This window comes from Notolabrus celidotus, chromosome 2 (genome assembly GCF_009762535.1).
Source record: "Notolabrus celidotus isolate fNotCel1 chromosome 2, fNotCel1.pri, whole genome shotgun sequence".
Taxonomy (NCBI): domain Eukaryota; kingdom Metazoa; phylum Chordata; class Actinopteri; order Labriformes; family Labridae; genus Notolabrus; species Notolabrus celidotus.
The window spans coordinates 1122269-1148212 of record NC_048273.1 but is presented as its reverse complement, the minus strand read 5'-3'; the positions used below and the strand labels follow the sequence as shown (position 1 = coordinate 1148212).

At 43.8% G+C, this 25944-nt stretch overlaps 1 protein-coding gene across 2 annotated transcripts in view; it reads right to left on the bottom strand.

Moving 5' to 3' along the window:
* Positions 1 to 25944, bottom strand: part of LOC117830732 (arf-GAP with coiled-coil, ANK repeat and PH domain-containing protein 2-like) — a 62347-nt gene extending 36403 nt beyond the window's left edge. Inside the window, exons 1-6 of one of the 2 annotated variants that reach the window (XM_034708993.1) lie at positions 25523 to 25944; positions 14203 to 14260; positions 10448 to 10567; positions 9703 to 9756; positions 6670 to 6728; positions 5550 to 5733 (exon numbers count right to left, since the gene is read on the bottom strand). In XM_034708993.1, the coding sequence (XP_034564884.1) occupies positions 5550 to 5733; positions 6670 to 6728; positions 9703 to 9756; positions 10448 to 10567; positions 14203 to 14260; positions 25523 to 25575 (528 nt within the window). In that variant the 5' untranslated portion in view covers positions 25576 to 25944. The remainder of the gene's footprint in view (positions 1 to 5549; positions 5734 to 6669; positions 6729 to 9702; positions 9757 to 10447; positions 10568 to 14202; positions 14261 to 25522) is intronic. The other variant, XM_034709000.1, reaches the window with a different exon arrangement.

Genomic DNA, 25944 nt, shown 5'->3' with positions numbered 1-25944 from the left:
GTGAGATTCAAGAGCAGGGCTCATCAGAAGGCACGAAGCATTCATCAGTGCTACAGTGACACAGAGGAGAGACTGCAGCTGATGTATTCAACAACACATGAACAGCTTCATGTACAAGCCATCTGTGGGGCTCTGACCGGAAAGGGAACATGTCAAGGAGAGAATCAATATTTCATATGAAAGACTCTGAAAGTCATTTCCTCCTCCTGAGATGATTCAGCATCTACAGCTGACGTTTTGCAAGTTAGCATCTTCCATTGTCTAACTGATGAAATAGTAGATCTGGACTCATTCTGAGGACTCTTTAATTCAAGCCTCATGTACGCTGAGGTTTCTGCTTTCAGTACACAAACTAATCCTTACTCTCTCTCCTGCTTTCTTCCTCTTCTGCTTTTTCTCAAATTATCTTCCTAAAGATATGAATCACTCCTGCTCCAAATGGTTTAATGGAACATGACAGCAAACTGTGATCACTTTGTCTCAGGCAGGAAGTGGTCTGAGAGGGAAAGAGGAACATTTCTCTGGAAGGTTATAAACAGACTGTGGGTGGGAGAAGAGAAAAAAGGCTCCAAACATTAACAAATAAGCTTCTTAACACTTATGTCATCAACATGCATGTGTATAAATGTTAGGTTGTATTGCCTCTCATGAAAAGATATGTCATATGATAGATATGTGTCCCTGGAGGAGTGGAGTGGAATCAAACACAGCTGTTATTCATTCTTCTGTGTGCAGCATCAGCGTTTAAAATCTGACTCAGCATGTTAGGATCTTTATCCGAACACATGCTGGCACAGAGAAATCTCTAACATGACGCTGAGTAGCTGAGCAAAGCTTTAAAGTTAGAAGCTGATGTCAGCAATCTTCTACATGAAGCCACTCTGGAAACTGAACATGGTGGAGAGTCTAATGTCTTCAGATGTGACAGAGATTCATCCTCCCCTCTGGGACCTTTCTGTGATTGATGCTTCCTTAAATTCACTATTTTTTGGCAGGTGTTTGAAAAAGTTGTGATGCATGATGAGGATGATTCAATCTAGCAGGTCTGAATATATGAATACATTGACCTCTTTAGCCTCCATGTTTTCATTTCATAATGTTCCTGAAACATGCAGCTGGTTTCTCTGAGCACAACAAACATCTGATGAAGTGAGTCCTGCTGTTTTAACTTTAACATTTGGTTTGTCCTCCTCCTGCAGCATCACACCTCTCTGACAGAGTGTCCATACACATCCTGAGAACTTCAACACTTATGTGATCCCATGCCTTCTACAACTCAGAGGCTTTCCTTGAATGTAAAATAGATCTGTCCAGATCCAGATATCTGGATGGGGTTACTCCAGCAGATTCCTTCTGTCACAGCTGGTTCCAGCAATAGTTAGAAGAATGTTTAGAGTCATTGTCCCCCTGGAAAATAAATCCAGGCCCAATAAGACGACTCCCAGATGGGACTCTGTGCTTCACCAGACTGTTGTGGTCTACTTTCTTATCCATGAATCCATCAGTTTTCACTGAGTCACCTGTTCCTCCTCAGGCTGACATTTTGAGATGCTTCACTCGTCTGAAAGTTTCTTTTTTTCTACCTCTCCTCTTTCGGTTCTGGTGTGACTTGTTGGCATCATGGAGGTCTAAAGTGTTCTTTATGGTGCTTGGACTGCATCTCAAGTCCTTGGCTATGTGGCGGTAACTCAAGCCAGCATCATAAAGGGTCTTTATTCCAACCCATTGCTCCCTCGTTAGCTCCTTCTTCACCTTAGACCTTAGCCGTGTTCAGAGAGAAACATGTGTTCAAGACTTCTTCTAGAATCTAGAGGCTTTGAGGCCAAACCACACTAAGGTATAAATTCAGAGACAAAACCCTGATGTTACCACTTAATGACCACCATCACACCTGACCACGATCACACCTGACCATGATCACACCTGACCATGATCACACCTGACCACCATCACACCTGACCACCATCACACCTGACCATGATCACACCTGACCACCATCACACCTGACCACCATCACACCTGACCACCATCACACCTGACCACCATCACACCTGACCACCTGACCACCATCACACCTGACCACCATCACACCTGACCACCATCACACCTGACCACCTGACCACCATCACACCTGACCACGATCGATCCTGACCACCATCACACCTGACCACGATCACACCTGACCACGATCACACCTGGCCACGATCACACCTGGCCACCATCACACCTGGCCACGATCACACCTGGCCACCTGACCACCATCACACCTGACCACCATCACACCTGACCACCATCACACCTGACCACCATCACACCTGACTACAATCACACCTGGCCACCTGACCACCATCACACCTGACTACCATCACACCTGACCACGATCACACCTGACCACCATCACACCTGACCACCATCACACCTGACCACCATCACCCCTGACCACGATCACACCCGACCACCATCACACCTGACCACCATCACACCTGACCACCATCACACCTGAACACGATCACACCTGACCACCATCACACCTGACCACCATCACACCTGACCACCATCACACCTGAACACGATCACACCTGACCACCATCACACCTGACTACCATCACACCTGACCACGATCACACCTGACCACCATCACAACTGACTACCATCACACCTGACTACCATCACACCTGACCACCATCACACCTGACCACCATCACACCTGACCACCATCACACCTGACCACCATCACACCTGACCACCATCACACCTGACCACCATCACACCTGACCACCATCACACCTGAACACGATCACACCTGACCATCACACCTGACCACCATCACCCCTGACCACCATCACACCTGACCACCATCACACCTGACCATCACACCTGACCACCATCACACCTGACCACCATCACACCTGACCACCATCACACCTGACCACCATCACACCTGACCACCATCACACCTGACCACCATCACACCTGACCACTATCACCCCTGACCACCATCACCCCTGACCACCATCACCCCTGACCACCATCACACCTGACCACCATCACACCTGACCACCATCACACCTGAGCACCATCACACCTGACCACCATCACACCTGACCACCATCACACCTGACCACCATCACACCTGACCACCATCACACCTGACCATCACACCTGACCACCATCACACCTGACCACAATCACACCTGACCACCATCACACCTGACCACCATCACACCTGACCACCATCACACCTGACCACAATCACACCTGACCACAATCACACCTGACCACCATCACACCTGACCACGATCACACCTGACCACCATCACACCTGACCACCATCACACCTGACCACAATCACACCTGACCACCATCACACCTGACCACCATCACACCTGACCACCATCACACCTGACCACCATCACACCTGACCACAATCACACCTGACCACCATCACACCTGACCACCATCACACCTGACCACCATCACACCTGACCACCATCACACCTGACCACAATCACACCTGACCACAATCACACCTGACCACGATCACACCTGACCACGATCACACCTGACCACCATCACACCTGACCACGATCACACCTGACCACCATCACACCTGACCACCATCACACCTGACCACGATCACACCTGACCACCATCACACCTGACCACCATCACACCTGACCACGATCACACCTGACCACCATCACACCTGACCATGATCACACCTGACCACGATCACACCTGACCACCATCACACCTGACCATGATCACACCTGACCACCTGACCACCATCACACCTGACCACGATCACACCTGACCACCATCACACCTGACCATGATCACACCTGACCACGATCACACCTGACCACCATCACACCTGACCATGATCACACCTGACCACCATCACACCTGACCATGATCACACCTGACCACCATCACACCTGACCATGATCACACCTGACCACAATCACACCTGACCATGATCACACCTGACCACCATCACACCTGACCATGATCACACCTGACCACCATCACACCTGACCATGATCACACCTGACCACCATCACACCTGACCACGATCACACCTGACCATGATCACACCTGACCACGATCACACCTGACCACCATCACACCTGACCATGATCACACCTGACCACCATCACACCTGACCATGATCACACCTGACCACCATCACACCTGACCACAATCACACCTGACCATGATCACACCTGACCACCATCACACCTGACCACAATCACACCTGACCACAATCACACCTGACCACGATCACACCTGACCACCATCACACCTGACCACAATCACACCTGACCATGATCACACCTGACCACCATCACACCTGACCACGATCACACCTGACTACCATCACACCTGACTACCACCACACCTGACTACCATCACACCTGACCACCATCACACCTGACCACCATCACACCTGACCACCATCACTCAGGTACTTTGTCTTCTTCTGTGAAGGAACATGATGGTGTGCTGTTGGAGATAGGCTGAGCTTGCTTTTGTAATGAAACTATTTAAATCTCCTTATGATTAGGGATGCACCGATCCTACTTTTTAGGTCCTGATACCGATGCCGATACCTGGGCTTTGGTATCTGCTGATAATGATACTGAACCGATCCGATCCCTGTATTGATTTAACATTCTCTATTCCTTAATGTGAGAATAGAATCATGTTTTGGCAACTTCAGGATTTCTGACTTTGAAAACCACAATGAAATGAACATTTTAAAAACTGACAGTGTCATTATTCAAGAGATTATAAATGTGTACCAGCAGTTTGGTGATTAAATCTTCATAACAAACAGATATTATTATTCAACTGTACCTCAGAAATCAATACGAGGAATTAAATATTCCTCATAGAAAAACAGCTTCAAATGAGAAAAAACAAATAGGTCAACGTAGTGTTTCCATAGTGCTTCCCACAGAATGACCTGTACCTGTGGCAGGAAGGAGGGACATTAAAATCGGCACTATATATCGGCCCCTTGTCGCCGATATCATATCTAGCTTTTTGAGTCCGATCTGGCCGATATCCGATACCAGGATCGGATTGGTGCATCCCTACTTATGATGGATCTGTTCTATTGTTAATAGAGCATGGTGATGACTTTGTAGATATTTCATTCATCTTATTTTAAAGGCCAATTCAACCACTCAACTGGAACCTCTTAAATATGTCAAGTGTTCTAATGATTTGTGTTTAGCATTTAGCAGAGCGACAGTCACCAGCCCGCGGTCCTCCCTGCAGACTCACATGTCGAGCTTGTGAACTTGTGAACGAGCAGACCAGAAACAGCCCACAACAACATCTCCATTTTCCAAATCCTACTGCCACCCGGTGAGACGAGGTGTGATCTGCTTGTTTACGTCTGGAGAGTGGGGTATTACAGTAATATGGGGCATTTAGGGCCTTAGTAATCCTGGTACCAACTAGCTCTGTCAACGACATGTATTAGGTTGTCAGACTAAACACCATGCAGAGTGCAGGAGGGTTCATGGATATGTCCGTACCTGTAAGACGTAGTCGAGGACGATGTGTCGGAAGCACTTGCGTGTGGCGGTGAGGATGTTGGTGGCCTCCTCCACCTCATGCTGCTTGTTGCGGGGAGCCTGGGCGTTCTTGATCAGCGCCGCCTCCTTCTCCTCACTCACTTTGTCAAACTGCTTCTTGGCTTCTTTGAACTTCCGTATGTCACTGACGAAGAGAGAGACAGAGGTCACAAAATACTCCCAGGTCTTAAAAGCATTTACTGTATGAAATGTTTTAATTTAAAAGAGTTTTAAACAAAAACAACTGAGGCCTCATGTGTTCATCACTGAGAAAATAAGAAGAACCGAACAGAGCTGATGGGAACACTCAGTATTTAAAGTAGTTCAAATATTTCTGGATATAGCCTCAAACTTTAGAGAACATCGATGACCCAGGTCAAAGAAAGACCCTCTATGGTGAACAAGCTTGTGAGGTTAAAGGTCAGCTCAGGGTCAGGCTGCAGGAACACAAGTCCAGGGTTATATCATAAATCTTGTTGAGCAGAAAGTCCTAGAAAGCTAAAACAAGCATTTCCTAAAACTATCTGACCCAGTTCTGGTCCTGTGTTGGTGTAAGGGACTGTGCAGGTCCTCTTATCTTGAAGAGGAGGACATGTCTCTAAAGTCCTGCCTGAGTGAGATTAACATTAAAATGCTGGAAGGTAAAACGATGCAGGACCATGTTTCCCAGCGTTCTCTGAGATGTTTGGGAGACGTCCATGTGGGTATTTATTTAGCCCGTGTGTGCCAGAGGCTGAAGAAGCTAATCCTTATAATGACATAAACCAGCAGTCCCACTGTTTCCTGCAGTCTAGAACTCAATGCTGCATTAGGAGGCCTTCAGCAGGGAGATGTGAGGTTCCCTGATATCGTTGTGTGTCCTGAAACGCTCTGTTGGAATTCTGTGACGACCAGCTTCTACTTCATTTTCATAATTTCAAGGGTAGACTATTCAAAATCAATGTTCCTGCAGCATGGAGCTGAAGAGTATTTAGCTCAGGAAGGTCCAGGATCCCTAGTTTTAGTCTGTCTGGATGTGAGTGTGTTCCTTTAAGACTGCTCAGAGAACATTTGAATCCTTTATGATTGAATGAATACTCACTCTTTGACAAAAGTCTGAAGCTGAATCTTGATTGATCTCTGGGCTTGATCAAACAGTATCTGTAAAATAAAGAAAGGTTAGTCTCTCCTCTGTTCGGTCAAACAGCACCTTCTCTTTAAAACAACTTTAACACTTCTATAAGAAACAGCTGATAAGTGTTTCCTGGCTTCATCCAGCACCTTGGTTTAAGAGGATTTTATTTAACATTACAGGGTTCAATTAAGCACCTAAATTTACACAGACTAGCTGACTGTGAACTCCCCTCATAAAAGACCACAACATGAGAAGTGACGTGATTTGCTGGTTCTCGATGATGAGTCATCTTCTCATTAACCTGCATGCCTCCCTGAAAATGAGCTGCCAAAGGAAGGCTGGGACAAACACTCCTCAAGGCCAGACTGCACACAATGGGCAGTGTGCCTGAGAGAGGCTACTGATGACAAACAGACTGAGCGCTGCCTGTTTGAGTGGGTCATGTGCTGAAAGATCGCTGAGTGGTAAAAACCTATCTGACAGTCAGCTGACGTGACCACAGTTTCCACGGCTGAGTCACAGTGGCAGGCTGCTGCTGCGGCCGCTAGGAAAGGAAGCTAATAAGAGGAACTGGACTCAGAGTCCGGGTACACAGTCCACCCTGAAGAGTCCTGGTAACACCAGTTAACATAGAGTCTCACTAAAGCGCTCAGTGTCTGCTGGAGGGTCAACCATTTCTCCAAAGTGACACAAACAGTGTGAACAGAAATCTGAGATCAAGTCTGAATGTGTCCCCAGTTTGAAAATGAATCAACCAATAATCTATATATTTGTAATAATCAATAAATCAAGAACAGACTGAGTCATATTTCACCGTCCCTCTGCTCCACTAAAGGTTACAGTCATTTTATCAATCAGTGTCTTTTCATGGTAAATAAAGCACAGGTGTAATCTCAGGTGTAATAATGACAGTTATACGTTAAAAGCCTTTCTAAAGGTGGTTCTGAGTCCGGATTTGAATTTGGTGAGTGAGGGAGAGAGTCTGAGGTATTGGGGGAGAGAGTTCCAGAGGGTGGGGGCAGCGACAGAGAAGACCCTGTCCCCCCAGGTTCGGTGCTTGGGTTTGGTGAGAGGGTGAGGAGGTTGGCGTTGGTGGAGGGATTGTATGGCTGCAGAAGGTCAGTGAGGGAGGAGGGAGCTAGGTTGTGGAGGGCTTTGTAGGTGATGAGGAGGATCTTGTATTCTGGAGGGGATGGGAAGCCAATGGAGGTTCTGGAGGACTGGGGTGATGTGGTCTCTGGAGCGGGAGTGAGTGAGGAGACATGCAGCTGAGTTTTGAATGTATTGTAATTTGTTGAGGAGGGTGTTGCAATAAGGGAGTCTTGAGGTGATGGAGGCGTGGGTGAGAGTTTCAGGGAGGGGCGGAGACGGGCGATGTTTTTGAGGTGGAAGAAAGCAGTTTTTGAAATATTGTTTATGTGTTGTTGGAAGTTGAGGAACTGATCGAAAATGATGCCATGGTTACGGATGTGGGTGGATGTTGGAACAGTGGATTTATCAAGAGTGAGGGAGAAGTCCGGGCAGGTGGAGGTGAGCATTTTGGGCCTGTGATATGAATTTCAGATTTATTACAATTGAGTTTGAGGAAGTTTGTTTGCATCCAGGAGTTTATTTCAGTGAGGCAGTTTGTGAGGGTGGTGTGGGAAGCAGCGGTGATGGATGTGGTCCAAATGTAAAGCTGGATGTCGTCGGCATAACAGTGGAAATGGAGGCCATGGCGGCGTATGATGTGACCAAGGGGGAGCATGTAGATGATGAAGAGGAGGGGACCAAGCACCGAACCCTGGGGGACACCATGAGAGAGGGGGGCTGTGCATGACTTCAGGTTGCTGATGCTGATTGGTTGTTTAGTTTTCAATCATGAGTATTTAAATGATCAACGACTGGATCAAAGCTGAGTAACACTCTGTGTTCCCTGAGACGGCTCACACTCAGCTCGCTTTGTGCTAACATGTCTCACACCGTGTGATGCTAGCTCACTCAGGACATGTTGCAGAGCTGACTGAAACATGAGAGATCAGGGAAACTCCTTTCACTGAGCAGGAAAGCATCTGGCTCACACTGTGCATCCTTCATGTCTTGAGGAGACTGGTACTGAGCGGACAGGTAGAGGGTAGTTGTGTCTGTTCCTGTAAATATCCATCAGAGGCTAACAAGGCGAAGAAACAGCCTCATAATCTGATCTGTCCCACGGAGCACCTTGGAGAGTTTGGTGAAGGACTACAGAGGACACAGCCATTGTTAAAGTATCACGGTGATTTATTGGCTCAGATGGAGTGGCTGCAGGAGCAATGCATCAGGTGACCACACTGTAAAAGGCTGCAGGGCTGACAAAGTACTTATAATCATCTGGACCGTAAAACAGTTCTTCTTGTACTCATGCTCTCTCCAGCATCACGACCGCATCGTAAAAACATGAACATGACCATGCTCACCTCAGTAATGCATGATTTATTCCAAGTGGAGAACGCTCCACGAGACAGGAAGCTAAAAACAGATTTAATAAGGCAGGAGAATTCTTTCTCTTTGCCACGGACTTAATACGCAGGAGGCAGGAGGGACTCTGGGACTTTCTAAGCATCCTTAAAGCTTTATTAACATTGAAGTCATGTTTGAAGGAAGATGTTAGGAATTCCTTTTAATAGCTTTTATATGTAGGGCAGCGTCTGCTAAGGAGGCATCAACATTTACACCGTGCATCCTCATCTGAATCCTCAGCTGGAAGCTGTTTATCATCGACTCCTTCTTTGCTTTAAAACCCTGTGAAAGCACTTTAATACTAAATGTCCTGCTCTGAGCACTCTCTGATATTATTGTGAATCCTTATTCTACAACCTGTGCTCATCCTCTCACTCTTTGTCTCTGTGTTGTCGTTTGCTGCAGTTAATAAAAGCTCTGTCAGTGAAAGAGCGGCTCTGGAGAGTTTAATCATTACCAGACTGATAATAAAGGAGGAACAGACTCAAAACATCCGGGGTTCATGCTGCAGTGATAACGTACCGTGTGATAGTTGATCATCTCCTGCAGACTCTCAGCAAACTTTGTGAGACTGGACTGTTGGAGGGAAGAAGAAGAAGGAGAAAACATGACTCCAAGGCAGAGACAGATTTTTAAAATTAAAGTGTAAACACATAAACACACTTTGTAAATAATAAAAACTGATACTGATAATATTCTGCAGCTAACTGGAGGAATTCAAACTGAAATTCCTCTGTCTGAAAAGTAAGGCTTTATGGAAACTGTGGTGGTTTCAGGGACATAACAGCACTTTGAGAAAAGAGTCACTCCCTCCAAACGCACGCTGTGGTAGATCTCCAAACCCCGGGGACTGACTGAGGGTGAAATACACAACAGCAGACAGGAAGTGCTTGGATCACCATGCAAAATTCATGAGAAAACCAAACAGGACATCTGACCTCTGCAAGACCCAGCAGAGAGTGCAAGCTTTCCCCAGGCCTGTGTTTGTAGAATTTGGATTTAATCGAGTAATGTCACAACGGATGACTCGACGGAGGAAAGAGTGCGTGCAAACTGAGAGGAAGTCCTGGCTCCCTTTTTATTCACAGGAATAAATCACAGCGTTACTCCACGCTGAACTTTCATTTCATATTAGATACTTCCTCATTATCTTTAATGTTTGAAACCATGTATACATGAAGCATAAACCCAACAATGAAAGGAAATGATTGATGACTAACAGTCGGGACTTCCTGGATTCAGATCAAGCCAGGTTTGTTTTGTTTACCTCGATGACTTCATCTTTGGTGGACTGCTGGGCCAGCTCACGGATTCCACTGACGAACTGCTTGTTGGCTGCGTTGTAGGCTTTTCCAGCATCAATCATCCCAATACATAGCTTCACCAACTACAGAGAAAGACAAGAGGCAAAGGCTCAGGGGGGGGAATGAAAGAAATGCAGGAGCAGCAGACGGAGAGAAGGAGATAACACCAAGAGAAGGAAACTGGTCATTTCTTCAGGATGTTGTTAGAAACAAGTCTGAGGCTGAAAACAGATTCAGGACTTGGACTTGTAGAGCCTGAAAGGAACAACGAAAAGCCAAATGCTTTGTCAGTGTCTTGGTAATTAACAGCAGGCCCTTTTTCCCTTCTGACTCATTGGGGGCAAAGATAATTTCAGGTTACATAAACTCACAACAAACACTGGCTGCTTTCCATCCACTCCCACACACGAGATGACACGCAGCCTGAATGTGGCTCTGCAGCCCGGCCTGCAGCAGATCTAAAATAAATCCTGCTCAGTGATTTTCCCTCAGATCAGTAATCAATTCAAGGTAACACAATAGGAAATGCTTGCTCCTGCATCAAGATGGTTTTCTTAAATAATGAACACAGAGAATTAAAACATTCACCTCATATTTTCTTTGGATCGAAACACTTCTGTCAGTTTAAAAAAAGAGTGAACTGTCAGGAGTTCATGTGAAACCTGTCCCCCTTTAAACGGACTGAAAGTCTGTTCAGCCAGTCTCCCTCCTCTAGCTGGAGCTGTAGTTCATCCTCCCTCCACTAGCTGGAGCTGTAGTTCATCCTACCTCCATGAGCTGGAGCTGTAGTTCATCCTCCCTCCACTAGCTGTAGCCATAGTTCATCCTCCCTCCACTAGCTGGAGCTGTAGTTCATCCTCCCTCCACTAGCTGGAGCTGTAGTTCATCCTACCTCCACTAGCTGGAGCTGTAGTTCATCCTCCCTCCACTAGCTGGAGCTGTAGTTCATCCTACCTCCATGAGCTGGAGCTGTAGTTCATCCTCCCTGCACTAGCTGGAGCCATAGTTCATCCTCCCTCCACTAGCTGGAGCTGTAGTTCATCCTCCCTGCACTAGCTGGAGCTGTAGTTCAGCCTCCCTGCACTAGCTGGAGCTGTAGTTCATCCTACCTCTGCTAGCTGGAGCCGTAGTTCATCCTCCCTCCACTAGCTGGAGCTGTAGTTCATCCTCCCTCCACTAGCTGGAGCTGTAGTTCATCCTCCCTCCACTAGCTGGAGCTGTAGTTCATCCTCCCTCCATTAGCTAGAGCTGTAGTTCAGCCTCCCTCCACTAGCTGGAGCCGTAGTTCATCCTCCCTCCACTAGCTGGAGCTGTAGTTCAGCCTCCCTCCACTAGCTGGAGCTGTAGCTCTGGTTAATGTCTGCTGCTGTAACACTCTGCAGCTCTACTACCTGGATGTAAAGGAGCACAGGTAATGATGTCATCAGGTAGTGGGCGTGGTTTGTCAGTATGTTGATCTATAAATGGAGGTAAAGTTGTATGTAGACTGTGTCTGGTTAAACTGACATATAACCACTCCACCAGAGACATGAGGAACCAGCACAGGCATGAGGACATGAAGGAGGACTGCAGGCTGCTGGAGCTAGCTCTGCTAGTGGTAGACTGTCTCTGCAGACCAGTTTGACGTAGTTACCCCCAGACACTGGAGTCCTGAGTTTAGCTGCATTAGAAACTTTAATGTTTTCTTACCTTCAGACTGTTAATCTGGATTTAAATTTCATCTGAACTAAGGATTGGATCAGGAGCCTCACAGCACACACACTTTGTCTTTTCTAAGAACAGCTGGAAATCTCTGATATAAAATAAACTTTGATCACCCTGAAGAAAGCTTTCATTTCAAAATGTTGAACCAGAATTGAATCAAATCTGACCTCTACCTCACCCCAAAGGAAATCCCAAACCTCACCTGGACCCAGTCTGCTAGGAAGCCCTGTAAACGGCATGTTTTATGCTAGCTGCGCTGAGAATGTGTTTACTGTAACAAAATGGCTGCATGTGACCACGTCTGACGGGTCTGAGGCACAGACACAGTTGGACTCTGGTCACTTGAGGCCCTCGTTTCTAAACTCCACCCATTTAACAGGAACACACACACACACACACACACACACACACACATGCACACACACTGTGATATTCATGCAAACTAACACACCCACTCTCCTGCAGATCCTTCCTCTCTGCAGCACCAGGGGAAGTGAGAGCTGAGTCACAGAGGTGGGGTGAGGATGAGGGCGGGACTCTGAAAACACTTCAGCAACAATGAACTGGGATCTTCTAAACTGGAGGTCTTACACACAGATTAAACTCTGCACTGTGTGCAGGAGAGACTTCTCTGTCTTATCTGAGTGGGTCATAACTTCAGTGAACTACAGCAGAGGGACTAAGATGAACTAGGATCCGGGAACATGAATCCATGGCAGGACTCAAGGATTTATTGGCACTGAAACATTTTCTTCTTCTTCTTTGCTTTTACTTTCATTTTGCTTTCTTTGCTGCTGTCAGCACAGAAAGGGGACATACTGGAAATATACTGGGAATATACTGGGAATATACTGGGGACATACTGTTAATATACAGGGGATATACTGGGAATATAAAGGGGATAAACTGGGAATATACTGGGGACATACTGTTAATATACAGGGGATATACTGGGAATATATAGGGGATATATAGGGGATATAAAGAGAATAAACTGGGAATATAAATGGGATATACTGGGAACATAAAGGGGATATAGTGGGAATATAAAGGTGATATACTGGGAATATAAAGGTGATATACTGGGGATATAAAGGGGATATACTGGGAACATAAAGGGGATATACTGGGAATATAAAGGTGATATACTGGGAATATAAAGGTGATATACTGGGAACATAAAGGGGATATACTGGGAATATAAAGGTGATATACTGGGAATATAAAGGGGATATACTGGGAATATAAAGGTGATATACTGGGAACATAAAGGGGATATACTGGGAACATAAAGGGGATATACTGGGAATATAAAGGTGATATACTGGGAATATAAAGGTGATATACTGGGAACATAAAGGGGATATACTGGGGATATAAAGGGGATATACTGGGAACATAAAGGGGATATACTGGGAACATAAAGGGGATATACTGGGAATATAAAGGTGATATACTGGGGATATAAAGGGGATATACTGGAAACATAAAGGGGATATACTGGGAATATAAAGGTGATATACTGGGAACATAAAGGGGATATACTGGGAATATAAAGGGGATATACTGGGAATATAAAGGGGATATACTGGGAATACAAAGGGGATATACTGGGAATATACAGGGGATATAAAGGGGGTATACTGGGAACATAAAAGGGATATAGTGGGAACAGAAAGGGGGTATACTGGGAATATAAAGGTGATATACTGGGAATATAAAGGGGATATAAAGGGGTTATACTGGGAACATAAAGGGAATATACTGGGAACATAAAGGGGATATACTGGGAATATAAAGGTGATATAAAGGGGATATACTGGGAACATAAAGGGGATATACTGGGAATATAAAGGGGATATACTGGGAATATAAAGGGGATATACTGGGAACATACAGGGTCCAAGGTCGGGATAAACCTGCAACTTTCCACTCACAGGATGGGCGCTGCGGCTGCTCGTTCACAGGAGAACAAATGAACAATTAAGTAATGTTTTTCATGGGTGGTACTCACTTTGTCAAGCTTGGATTCCAGCTCACACACATCCCCCTCTACTTCCTCTATGGTGGCTCTGTGGGGAGAGGAGAAAAGGGATTAGAGATGAAGTGTAGCCATTGCTTTAACTTCACGGACGTGAAAGAAGACAAAGGTTAAAGTATGGGAGGATGGTTAGGAAAGGAATCTGTTTTAATGAGGTTTAACTTTCTGCTCTGTGTTCACTCTGAGTGTTTTATATTCCTCTGCTTTTCATGTCCTCACATGCATTAATGTTTCACCTGACCCTTTTTAACCTGACAGATCAAAGAGAAGCACATTCATAAAGCACATCCATAAAGCACATCAGTTATCACTGATGTTTGAGCTCTTTCCACAGTTACAGGCTGTGACTCAAACACCTGTTGCACACCTGTTGCACCTTAGAGGATACTGCAACAGTTCTTCCAGTCCTGGTTTTGGAGAGAGGGGATGGATACCCTTTAGGAGATAGCTGTTGTCTGATAATCTGCTGAGGATGGTGCAGATCGAGCTTGTATCACCTGATCAGCACGACATCTTGATACAAGCTCTCACGGTGCATGATCATGATCTGACGCCCCTCGCCCCGCCCACAGGCGGAGGAGGCCCTGCAAGTCCCTGAAAATCAGGGTGAGCCAACAGCATCTTCCAGGATCTTAGACTGAGGAGAGATCTTTGAAAAGGCCCACACAACCTTCACGTCAAAATCTAGCTGACTGCTTAAATCTTTCCATATCTGAAATCAATCTGTGACGCTGAGTTGTTCGTTATGCTGCCAAGAATAAGCCGGTGTACACAGACGGACAGAAACCTGATTACTCAGCAGGTTGAAATGTGGGAATGCCAAAACCAAAGTGTAGAACTCTCAAACTCCAGCAGAAAGTGACGCTGCAGGAAGCATGTTCTGCTGACATGAACATCTCAACATGAAGAGAGTCCGTTTATTAACGTGCTTTAATGATGGGAGCTACATGACTCCTCATGGCAGTGCTCATTTTTACAAACAGGGGAATGAGCCGAGGTCTTAAGTAGAGAAGGGGGCGATTCAGGGTCAAAAGCAATAAAGAGCCAGCTTTTCTCCCACTGACATTAATCCTGCTTAAATCTAAAGAGCCTGAAACAAGCCCTGTTTGCCTTTGTCAGCTGGTAAAGGAAAAACCTCCATTTCTTTAATGAATCATCTGGAATCATGACTGTTATGTTTTCAAACATCAGGATTCAGGATTCAGCTCCTTCTTATCATTGAAACATGGAGCTGGTATTAATGCACAGGAACAGGAGGACAGGAGGACATGCCACAAAGCTCCCAAACATTAGCATGAAGCAAAGCTGAGCAGCGTGTCCCAGATCTGTCCTCGCTCAGAGACCAGACTGCAGGAGAAACCATGAGGGACACGCTGCTGAATCTGATTATCTTAACCAAAGCCACTGCTTAAAACCTTCATTAATGGGTCACATTCCACCTCTGTAATAATCTATATCTCTTCATAGGTATTGTAAGCAGTAATATTTCTCACTTTGTCCTTCATAGGAGGAACCTTTTCTGCTCAGGTGAAGCTGCAGGACATGAAAGTGTGTCTCTGCGTCAGCAAGGACAGGACGGCCTGAGAGAGCAACACGACATGAGCCACTGAAGCCTTTATCAAGCCTTTGTTCTGTCCCTATTAAACCATGAAAACTGAAGCGTTCCCTCATCCTGGTAACTTGAGCCTGCAGGGGGGACTTGTGAAAGTGCTGACGAGGGATAAGAAGGAGGAGGAGGAGGAGGAGGAGGAGGAGGAGGAGCTCTGGACAAATGAAAATCTGGGCCATTGCCTCACAGCTCTGACCTCGGAGCCACGAGTCTGGATAATGAGCAGCAAAAGAAAGCATGAGAGAGTGAGACTTCCTCTAACATGTGGTGAGACTTCTACATGAGACTCACACAAGACCAAACTCATCTACTTATATCATACAGCCGGGGTAAAGAGGAGCACGAAGAACTGATAGTGAGACATAGACCTTCTTTTCTGCTCGTGATCCCTCTCCATTTATTTCAAACTGTGAACACTTGAAATGTTAAAGCACATCGAGGGCGACACAGAGCATCATCTCAGACTGAACAGAGACGACTGAGAGGAGGACGTTTCATTAAAAATGATCATGTGTGTTATTATTACAGATCCATGAGAAAAGCATGAACACCTAAACACACAGATCTCTGCAGCTGCATCTTAAAGGTGACACATCATCCAGAATGGACTTTTTAATGGTCCTCTCCCTGAAATCTGTGTCCCTGTCTACAAACCCCCTGAAAAGTCAAAGACTCCATTCTGCCCCTGTTCTGATTTCTCCACCTTTCTGTAAATGTGTGCTGAAACCAGCCGTTTCAGTTTTCAGTGTTTTTCATACGTCACAACGCCATCCGGTCTGTAACAGGAAGTCAGAGCTCGGAGCTTGTTCAGCCCATAGACTGTATAAAATACAACTCAACCCCTCCTCCGTTTTTCATTCCCTGCACACATGTGTGCTAACAAGGAGCTTAGGAGGGAGGCATGCTAGTTGGAGGCTGTCTTAATAAACACAAAGGTCGCTTTGACTCCCCACGTCTGCAGATTTGAAGATCTAGTGGATGATTTTTAGTTTGCATGGAAAAGTGCTAGCGCTAGTTAGCATAGCCACATAGCTACATGTTGGTAGCTGTGTACCAAGACACACGTCGACATGCTGACAAATAAAACAACAAGAAACACTAAATCTGTGACCAATGGTTCAGAAAGGTCCTGCTGCAGGCGCCTCTCCGTCAGGATCAGATTCTGGATCAGATTCAGAGGGTTGAAGTAACGCGGGTCTGTGAGCAGCCGTGTATATTCAGCCAACATGTAAACATTAGATCAACGTGCTGGACAGCCGAGGAGGCCACACCCACTTCCTGAGGGGGCGTGGTCAGAGAGCTCATTCTCATTTAAAGGCACAGACACAGAAAACAGCCTGTTCTGAGCAGGGCTGAAAAAGAGGGGTTTACAGGCAGACCAGGATCTGATTTATAAGTGTTTTTATGAGCATAAACTTTAAAGACATGTTTTGGGGACCTCTTAGACCAATATATGTTGATGAAAAACAGCAGAATATGTCACCTTTTAAGCCTAAACAAGCTGCAGAGATCTGCTCAGCTTTGTGATCAAGAATAGATTTAAAGTTCAGGGAAATGAGAGGATTTAAGACGCTGTGACCCAAAGCTGATCACTAAGGAGAACATGTTTCAGAAACAGCAGCGTAGGATTCATCTCTGCTCCCTGGACTCCCTCATCATTCATTCAGGATATTTAAATAAGAAGTATATATAAGATTCCTTCATCTTAAAAGGAGTCCTTGTTGTCGCTGCAGTGTCCTCCTAAATGTCAGGAGCTTCTGAGTCCTGTCACATCACGGTTCCTGGTTTTTAGCAGCAAAGATAAATCAGCTGAGAGGACTCTCTCTCTCTCTCTCTCTCTCTCTCTCTCCCTCTCTCCCTCTCTCCCTCTCCCTCTCTCTCTCTCTCTCTCTCTCTCTCTCTCTCTCTCTCTCTCTCTCTCTCTCTCTCTCTTTTTAATGTAACAATAAGAAGAACTAACACACTACAGTGGGGTGTGAGGGTGAAGGCTAAATAAAGAGAGACGTGTGGTCTGAAGGAGGACAGAGTCCATGAAGAGAGGAAGAGAACCAGCCTGCTGCCTCGTAAACCACATCAGGAAGAAAGAGGCCGATTCAGCAGTACTGAGGGAGAGACCCGGTTTAAGGGATCCAGAATCAAGCATGGAGCACCTCTACTGTAAATAACTCCACTCCTCTGTTTGTCTTTGACTCTATTCTCTCCATCATTAATAGATGAGTGTATTTATGAGAAAATGAAACCACTATATTATTAAATACACAAACTACAGCTTTAAAGAGACACTCTGGATGCTGACACAATACTGTCATAAAGGCTTGATAGTGAAGAGGTCCCTCCTCTGATCTTTGCTCTGTGTCGTCGTCATGTTGTTGTTGTAGAGACTTAAAGTAAACATCTCCATAAAACAGAGTTATCACAGCGGCCGGTTTCTACAACTCCTACGCTGCTGACGACTAACCATCACCATCACACGACAACAGATCCTCTCTGTGCCGCCGTCTTACTCACAGCTCAGACTACATCTGCTGCAAGACCACTCATCCTCCTTCATTCAGATCCTCCTGACTCAGTGACCACGCTCCAAAACACAGATCCTCTACGCTCCAAAACACAGATCCTCCATGGTCTAACACAAAGATCCTCTACGGTCCAAAACACAGATCCTCCATGGTCTAACACAAAGATCCTTCATGGTCGAACACACAGATCCTCTACGCTCCAAAACACAGATCCTCTACAGGTCTAACACGAAGATCCTCTACGGTCCAAAACACAGATCCTCCATGGTCTAACACAAAGATCCTCTACGGTCTAACACAAAGATCCTCTACGGTCCAAAACAAAGATCCTCTAAAGGTCTAACACAACGATCCAACACGGTCCAACACAAAGATCCTCTAAAGGTCTAACACAAAGATCCTCTATGCTCCAAAACACAGATCCTCTAAAGGTCTAACACGAAGATCCACTACGGTCCAACACAAAGATCCTCTACGGTCCAAAACAAAGATCCTCTAAAGGTCTAAAACAAAGATCCTCTACAGTCCAAAACACAGATCCTCTAAAGGTCTAAAACACAGATCCTCTAAAGGTCTAACACAAAGATCTTCTACAGTCCAAAACAAAGATCCTCCACGGTCGAAAACACAGATCCTCTACAGTCCAAAACACAGATCCTCTACGCTCCAAAACACAGATCCTCTACAGGTCCAAAACACAGATCCTCCATGGTCTAACACAAAGATCCTCTACAGTCCAAAACAAAGATCCTCTGCGGTCTAAAACGAAGATCCTCCCAGGTTAGTTAAAATCCTGAATGAACTCAGTGATCAGATTATTGGATGAATGAATGTTTATAGTTTAAACATGAACCTCGTTCCTGCTCGTCAGTCGTGTGGTATAAAAACTGAAGGCTTCACTTTTGTATTTAGCTTCTGTTCAAAGCAAATATCCCCAACATGCAGGGATCAGTTAATAAACATCATTAGTGGGGAGGTGGAGAACTACATAAAAGTGACTTTATTTTTATCTCAGCCCTGAAACATAAATATAAGACTCATTAAGATGCATTGATACTCAGAACATGAATCTTTGCACACATGAAGTCAGAGTGTCTTCAGTCAGAGCAGACTCCTTCTTCAGCCTACAGCAGGTTAAAAACACTAATCCTGTTAAAGTGTCTGACAGCATCACCACTTCCCTTTGATGCTTCCTAATTATATTTCTATCAGGTCAGCAAGTGTGCTGTCATCTCCTCTTCCCTCTGCTGTCATCTCCTCTTCCCTCTGCTGGCAGGAACAGGTCTTAATGTGTACAAAGACACGGGGCGGGTTTTCCCCCGGTCAGGTTTATCTGCCGTGAAGTGAAGCTCATTCCTCGGTGATGGAGTCAGTGGTGATAATCAAACACTTCAGTGTGGAAGTGAGTGAAGAATGGGGAGAGCCTCAGAGCTGTGACGTAGATCCTGTGATTGTTAGAGAGCGGAGTGGTGGTGATACGGAGCGGGGGGCTGGCTGTGGTAAAAACCCAGCATCACACATAAACAACATCAATAACATGAGGTCATGATCTGAAGATCAACAGTGACTCACTCTCACACGGGGGAATTCAGACCATCCACCATTTAATCATCATCCCACACAGATCGATCCTCCGTCTGCCCGAGACACTGGATCAGTTTAATCAAGACCTCTATCCAAACCCTCAACACCAGAGAGGAGGGAGGCAGTCCTCATGTCTCATCAGCTGTTCACTGTGTGAGTTAATAACCAGTAAAGGACCTCAGCTTCATCAATAACACCAGCCTGGTATGCTAACAGACCTGTAACAGACTCCCATGAGAACCCTTTCAGCAGACTCAGGGATCTGTTCTGAGAAGGTGGACTCTACAGCTGCTGCCTATGACTCAGGGGAAACTGAGACCGGGACTGTTTGACCCATGACTTCACATGTTGGCTCTCCGCCGGGCTCAGAATCTGCTGAATTGATCAGTTGCAGGCTTCTTGTAGTCCTGGTTTAGAGCTATGTAGAGGGGCAGGAAAGGTTGGTCTCTCGTCACAGAGCAGAAGAGAAACTGAAAGGTTTTTCTCCTCCTGATCTGAAGTTTGGATTTTAGCATGTTTTTTTTGTTTGGCCCTTTTAAAGTCAAATATTTCAACATCAACATTCAAAAACAACTTCCATCTGATGGGACTGTTCTCTGCAGAGATGCATATTAAACATGTTTCTACACAGAGGGGACGCTTCAGACTCAAATGTCTTTTCTAAAGTTGAATATGAGGCAACAAGCGTTCAGTGCCAAAAACACTTTTTCACCAGTGGATCTCTCCTCCAGGCTGAAAGCATGCTTCATGACCAAAGACAGCCTCCCAACTCAAACCAGGAGAAGAGCCAGAAAAAAAAGAGGGGTGTGCCAAATTACCACTTGAAAACAACCCGCTCCACATTTGGGGGCTCCATATTCTCTGGCACAAAGTTAAAAGCAAACACCAAAATGGAAACAGATGTTGAAGCGAGAGCTGCTCCACGCTGGTGTATATCTCATGTTCTATCCATTCTCTCTCTCTCTCTCTCTCTCTCCCTCTCTCCCTCTCAGCTGTCTTCTCTGGCCAAACAAAACGAGAGGGGGATGGAAAAATAAGAGAGAAACAATGGAAGAGGAGAACTGTGCTGTTAGTCTCTGAACGGTCCCAACTCAGTGGGATGACTTCAGTGAGGAAACTTTGAGCGGTGACCCTCCTAAAGGCCAAAGGGCGCTACAAATATAGAGACCGGGCGACAAGCTGAGCTGGACCTCTGGTTTCAGAGGATCCAGAGAAGATCAGTCAGACTAGACTTGTTTTAGAAATGGTAAATGGACTTATATAGCTTTTCTAGTCACATTCACCCATTCATACCCATTCACTCACTGATGGTAGAGGCTGCTTCAGTGTTAGCCTATCTCATTCGTTCACATTCACACACCTCTGAACAACAGAGGGAGCAATTCGGGGTTCAGTGTCTTGCTCAAGGACACTTCGGCATGTGACTGCCGGAGCTGGGATCGAACCGCCAACCTTCTGATTGATAGACGACCGACTCTACCCACTGAGACACAGCCGCCCCTCATACAGACTGAAGAGTGTGCAGATCCTTTTAAAACACTGTGCAGAAGAGAAGTTTGTTTAAATAAATGTCACATGTGATTCCCCTGAGAGGAAGCTCTGTGTGCAGTAAACTGTGTTGGAGAGGAGTTAGAGTCAGAGTGAGGTCTGGGGATGTAAAATCTGATCTTTGTGGGAGAATAAGTGTTTCTCTCAGATATCATCCCACAGCTGGACACATCTGACCTGTGGGGAAGAGGAAACAAAAGGAGGAGCAGGAGTTTATCCCACTAGCATCGACAAAAGGTGAACTGCTCCTTTATCAGACTGTTAATGAGAGAGAGAGAGAGAGAGAGAGAGAGAGAGAGAGAGAGAGAGAGAGAGAGAGAGAGGCCCTCCTTCAGTCTCACAGCTGAGGGGGAAAGTTTCCCTCTGACTGTGATCCTAAAGGAAATGCTGTGATTTGTTCTTCTGCAAACAGCTTTCTAACATCTGTTCCTGGTTTCTGAGAGAGGACGTCTCAGCAGAGGGAGCGAGGGCTGTGGGAGGACGGAGGGAGGACGGAGGGAGGACGGAGGGAGGACGGAGGGAGGATGGAGGGAGGATGGAGGGAGGATGGAGGGAGGAGCCGCTTTTTAAATCTCTGGAGACAGTAAGTCAGGAGGAAGTTTAGAGCAGTCGTCACGTTTGAGTTTAGACTGGATGAGTTAAATAAAGGAAGCTGTTAGTAATAACATCAGACACGTCACAGCTGCAGGAGGAGTTTGATGAAAGGAGGGAAGTGGGCTCAGTTATTATTTAAAGTTCTCCTAATTCAGCAGAATGATAATAAAGGAGGATTTTAACTGGACAGAGACGCTGAATCACCTTCAGTTTACATCATTTAATAAAGAGGAGAATCACACGCTTCAGCTGACTCCTGGTTTTACTTCCTTTGCTTCATTTAAAGACATATTTTACAATAACGTGAGAATATAACCAGCTGGTCACATAACCCCTCTTCTTAAAACTCTGCACTGGCTCCCTGTCTCTTTTAGAATTGATTTACATCCATACATCACTGATCTCCTGTCATTTAATGTTCCAACCCGATCACAGAGGTCCTTGAATGCTTCCCTCTTAAATGTTCCTCGTGTGTCTCTCACAGAGAGAAAGAGCTTTCTGTTTTTATGCCCCTAAGCTTTGGAACTCTCTGCCCCTGGACATGAGAACTGCGAGCTCTCTGAGTTTTTATAAGCAAAATTAAGACTTACCTTTTTAATCTAGCTTTTAATTTGCAGTCATTTATTTTCAGCCCTGGACTGCATTATTATTATTAGTAGTAGTAGTATTTTAATCATGGCTTCATAATTTATTTATCTGATTTAATTATTTATTTATCTATTTTATTTCCTGTATTCATCTGATCTTTTTAACTCTACCTTATTTTAACTTTTCTTTCCACTATCACTTATTTTATTAATTAACTGTATTGATTTTAATTCATTTTTAAGTATTTTATTTATAATCATGCCTTTTTTTTATAATTTCAACATTGCTGTTGTTTTCTGTCTCTGTTATTCTGTGAAGCACTTTGGGATGCATGTTTTTATGTATGAAAATAAAGTAAAGTAAAAAATAAAGTTGTGTTTTGTATGAAAGTGTTTATAAATAAAGTTGAGTTTTGTATGAAAGGTGTTTATAAATAAAGTAGAGTTTTGTATGAAGGTGTTTATAAATAAAGTTATGTTTTGTATGAAGGTGTTTATAAATAAAGTAGAGCTTTGTATGAAGGTGTTTATAAATAAAGTTGTGTTTTGTATGAAGGTGTTTATAAATAAAGTTGTGTTTTGTATGAAGGTGTTTATAAATAAAGTTGTGTTTTGTATGAAGATGTTTATAAATAAAGTTGAGTTTTGTATGAAGGTGTTTATAAATAAAGTTGAGTTTTGTATGAAAGGTGTTTATATATAAAGTAGAGTTTTGTATGAAGGTGTTTATAAATAAAGTTGTGTTTTGTATGAAGGTGTTTATAAATAAAGTAGAGTTTTGTATGAAGGTGTTTATAAATAAAGTTGAGTTTTGTATGAAGGTGTTTATAAATAAAGTTGAGTTTTGGATGAAGGTGTTTATAAATAAAGTTGAGTTTTGTATGAAGGTGTTTATAAATAAAGTTATGTTTTGTATGAAGGTGTTTATAAATAAAGTTGTGTTTTGTATGAAGGTGTTTATAAATAAAGTTGTGTTTTGTATGAAGATGTTTATAAATAAAGTTGAGTTTTGTATGAAGGTGTTTATAAATAAAGTAGAGTTTTGTATGAAGGTGTTTATAAATAAAGTTGAGTTTTGTATGAAGGTGTTTATAAATAAAGTTGAGTTTTGTATGAAGGTGTTTATAAATAAAGTTGAGTTTTGTATGAAGGTGTTTATAAATAAAGTAGAGTTTTGTATGAAAGGTGTTTATAAATAAAGTTGAGTTTTGTATGAAGATGTTTATAAATAAAGTTGAGTTTTGTATGAAGGTGTTTATAAATAAAGTTGAGTTTTGTTTGAAAGGTGTTTATAAATAAAGTTGAGTTTTGTATGAAAGGTGTTTATAAATAAAGTAGAGTTTTGTATGAAGATGTTTATAAATAAAGTTGTGTTTTGTATGAAGGTGTTTATAAATAAAGTTGTGTTTTGTATGAAGATGTTTATAAATAAAGGTGAGTTTTGTATGAAGGTGTTTATAAATAAAGTTGTGTTTTGTATGAAGGTGTTTATAAATAAAGTAGAGTTTTGTATGAAGGTGTTTATAAATAAAGTAGAGTTTTGTATGAAGGTGTTTATAAATAAAGTAGAGTTTTGTATGAAGGTGTTTATAAATAAAGTTGAGTTTTGTATGAAGGTGTTTATAAATAAAGTAGAGTTTTGTATGAAGGTGTTTATAAATAAAGTAGAGTTTTGTATGAAGGTGTTTATAAATAAAGTTGTGTTTTGTATGAAGATGTTTATAAATAAAGGTGAGTTTTGTATGAAGGTGTTTATAAATAAAAATGTGTTTTGTATGAAGGTGTTTATAAATAAAGGTGAGTTTTGTATGAAGGTGTTTATAAATAAAGTTGTGTTTTGTATGAAGGTGTTTATAAATAAAGTAGAGTTTTGTATGAAGGTGTTTATAAATAAAGTAGAGTTTTGTATGAAGGTGTTTATAAATAAAGTAGAGTTTTGTATGAAGGTGTTTATAAATAAAGTTGAGTTTTGTATGAAGGTGTTTATAAATAAAGTAGAGTTTTGTATGAAGGTGTTTATAAATAAAGTAGAGTTTTGTATGAAGGTGTTTATAAATAAAGTTGTGTTTTGTATGAAGATGTTTATAAATAAAGGTGAGTTTTGTATGAAGGTGTTTATAAATAAAAATGTGTTTTGTATGAAGGTGTTTATAAATAAAGTTGAGTTTTGTATGAAGGTGTTTATAAATAAAGTAGAGTTTTGTATGAAGGTGTTTATAAATAAAGTTGTGTTTTGTATGAAGGTGTTTATAAATAAAGGTGAGTTTTGTATGAAGGTGTTTATAAATAAAGTTGTGTTTTGTATGAAGGTGTTTATAAATAAAGTTGTGTTTTGTATGAAGGTGTTTATAAATAAAGGTGAGTTTTGTATGAAGGTGTTTATAAATAAAGTTGTGTTTTGTATGAAGGTGTTTAGGTTGAGCTCCACACTTCATCAAACATCAGTAGAGATGAAGGTCCTGGGACCACAGACTGTATGCCTGGGACAGACTGCAGTGTCAGTCCCAGCTTTGGGGCTTCACTGTGTGTTTTCCATTTGAACAATAGTAAATAAAGGGTGTTAGTACAGAATGTGACTTTCTGCATGTATTTATAATATATAACATACAGCCCATCTTTACATAATGTATGTGCAGAGGCTCAGCCTATGGGCCCTGGCTGCTCCTCTGAGCTCACCACACTGCTCAGCCTGGCTCTGGTTTCCTCCCAGCTCCTCTCTCTGGGACAGAAATAGAAACTGCAAACAGCTAGCTGCTTTCTGCTGATTAGCTCAGGTTAGCTAGCTCCATAATCTCCCATTGGTAAACAAATATCCACAACCCAGGACTCCAGTTTAGACTGTCAGCACTCACCTGAACCTCGGGGAGTCCTTCAAGCATTCCTCGAAGTCCACAGTGATCTTCATGTTTCCTCAGAGGCTGGAGAACAGTCTGAGCTTTGATCAGTAATCCAGAGTCTCTCTGCCTGATTAGCTTGTTAGCTATCGTCCCTCTGTCCGTCCAGCTGGCTCCTCTCTGTCTCTGATAGCAGCTCGCCTCAGAGGCCAGCAGCAGCTCGGGTTAGAGAGTCTCTGCAGTGAGACCATAAACTTCTCTGTGTTGAGTTCACAGCAGCCTAAAGGAGCTACAGGAGCTACAGGAGCTACAGGAGCCGGAGAGACGCAGAGGTCAGTCCTGGAAACAGACAGTGTCGTCCGGTAGCTCGGTCATAGCAGGCAGAGGGAGAGAGAGGAGCTTCAACACTACAGCCTCACTCACAGATCCTCTATACCAGC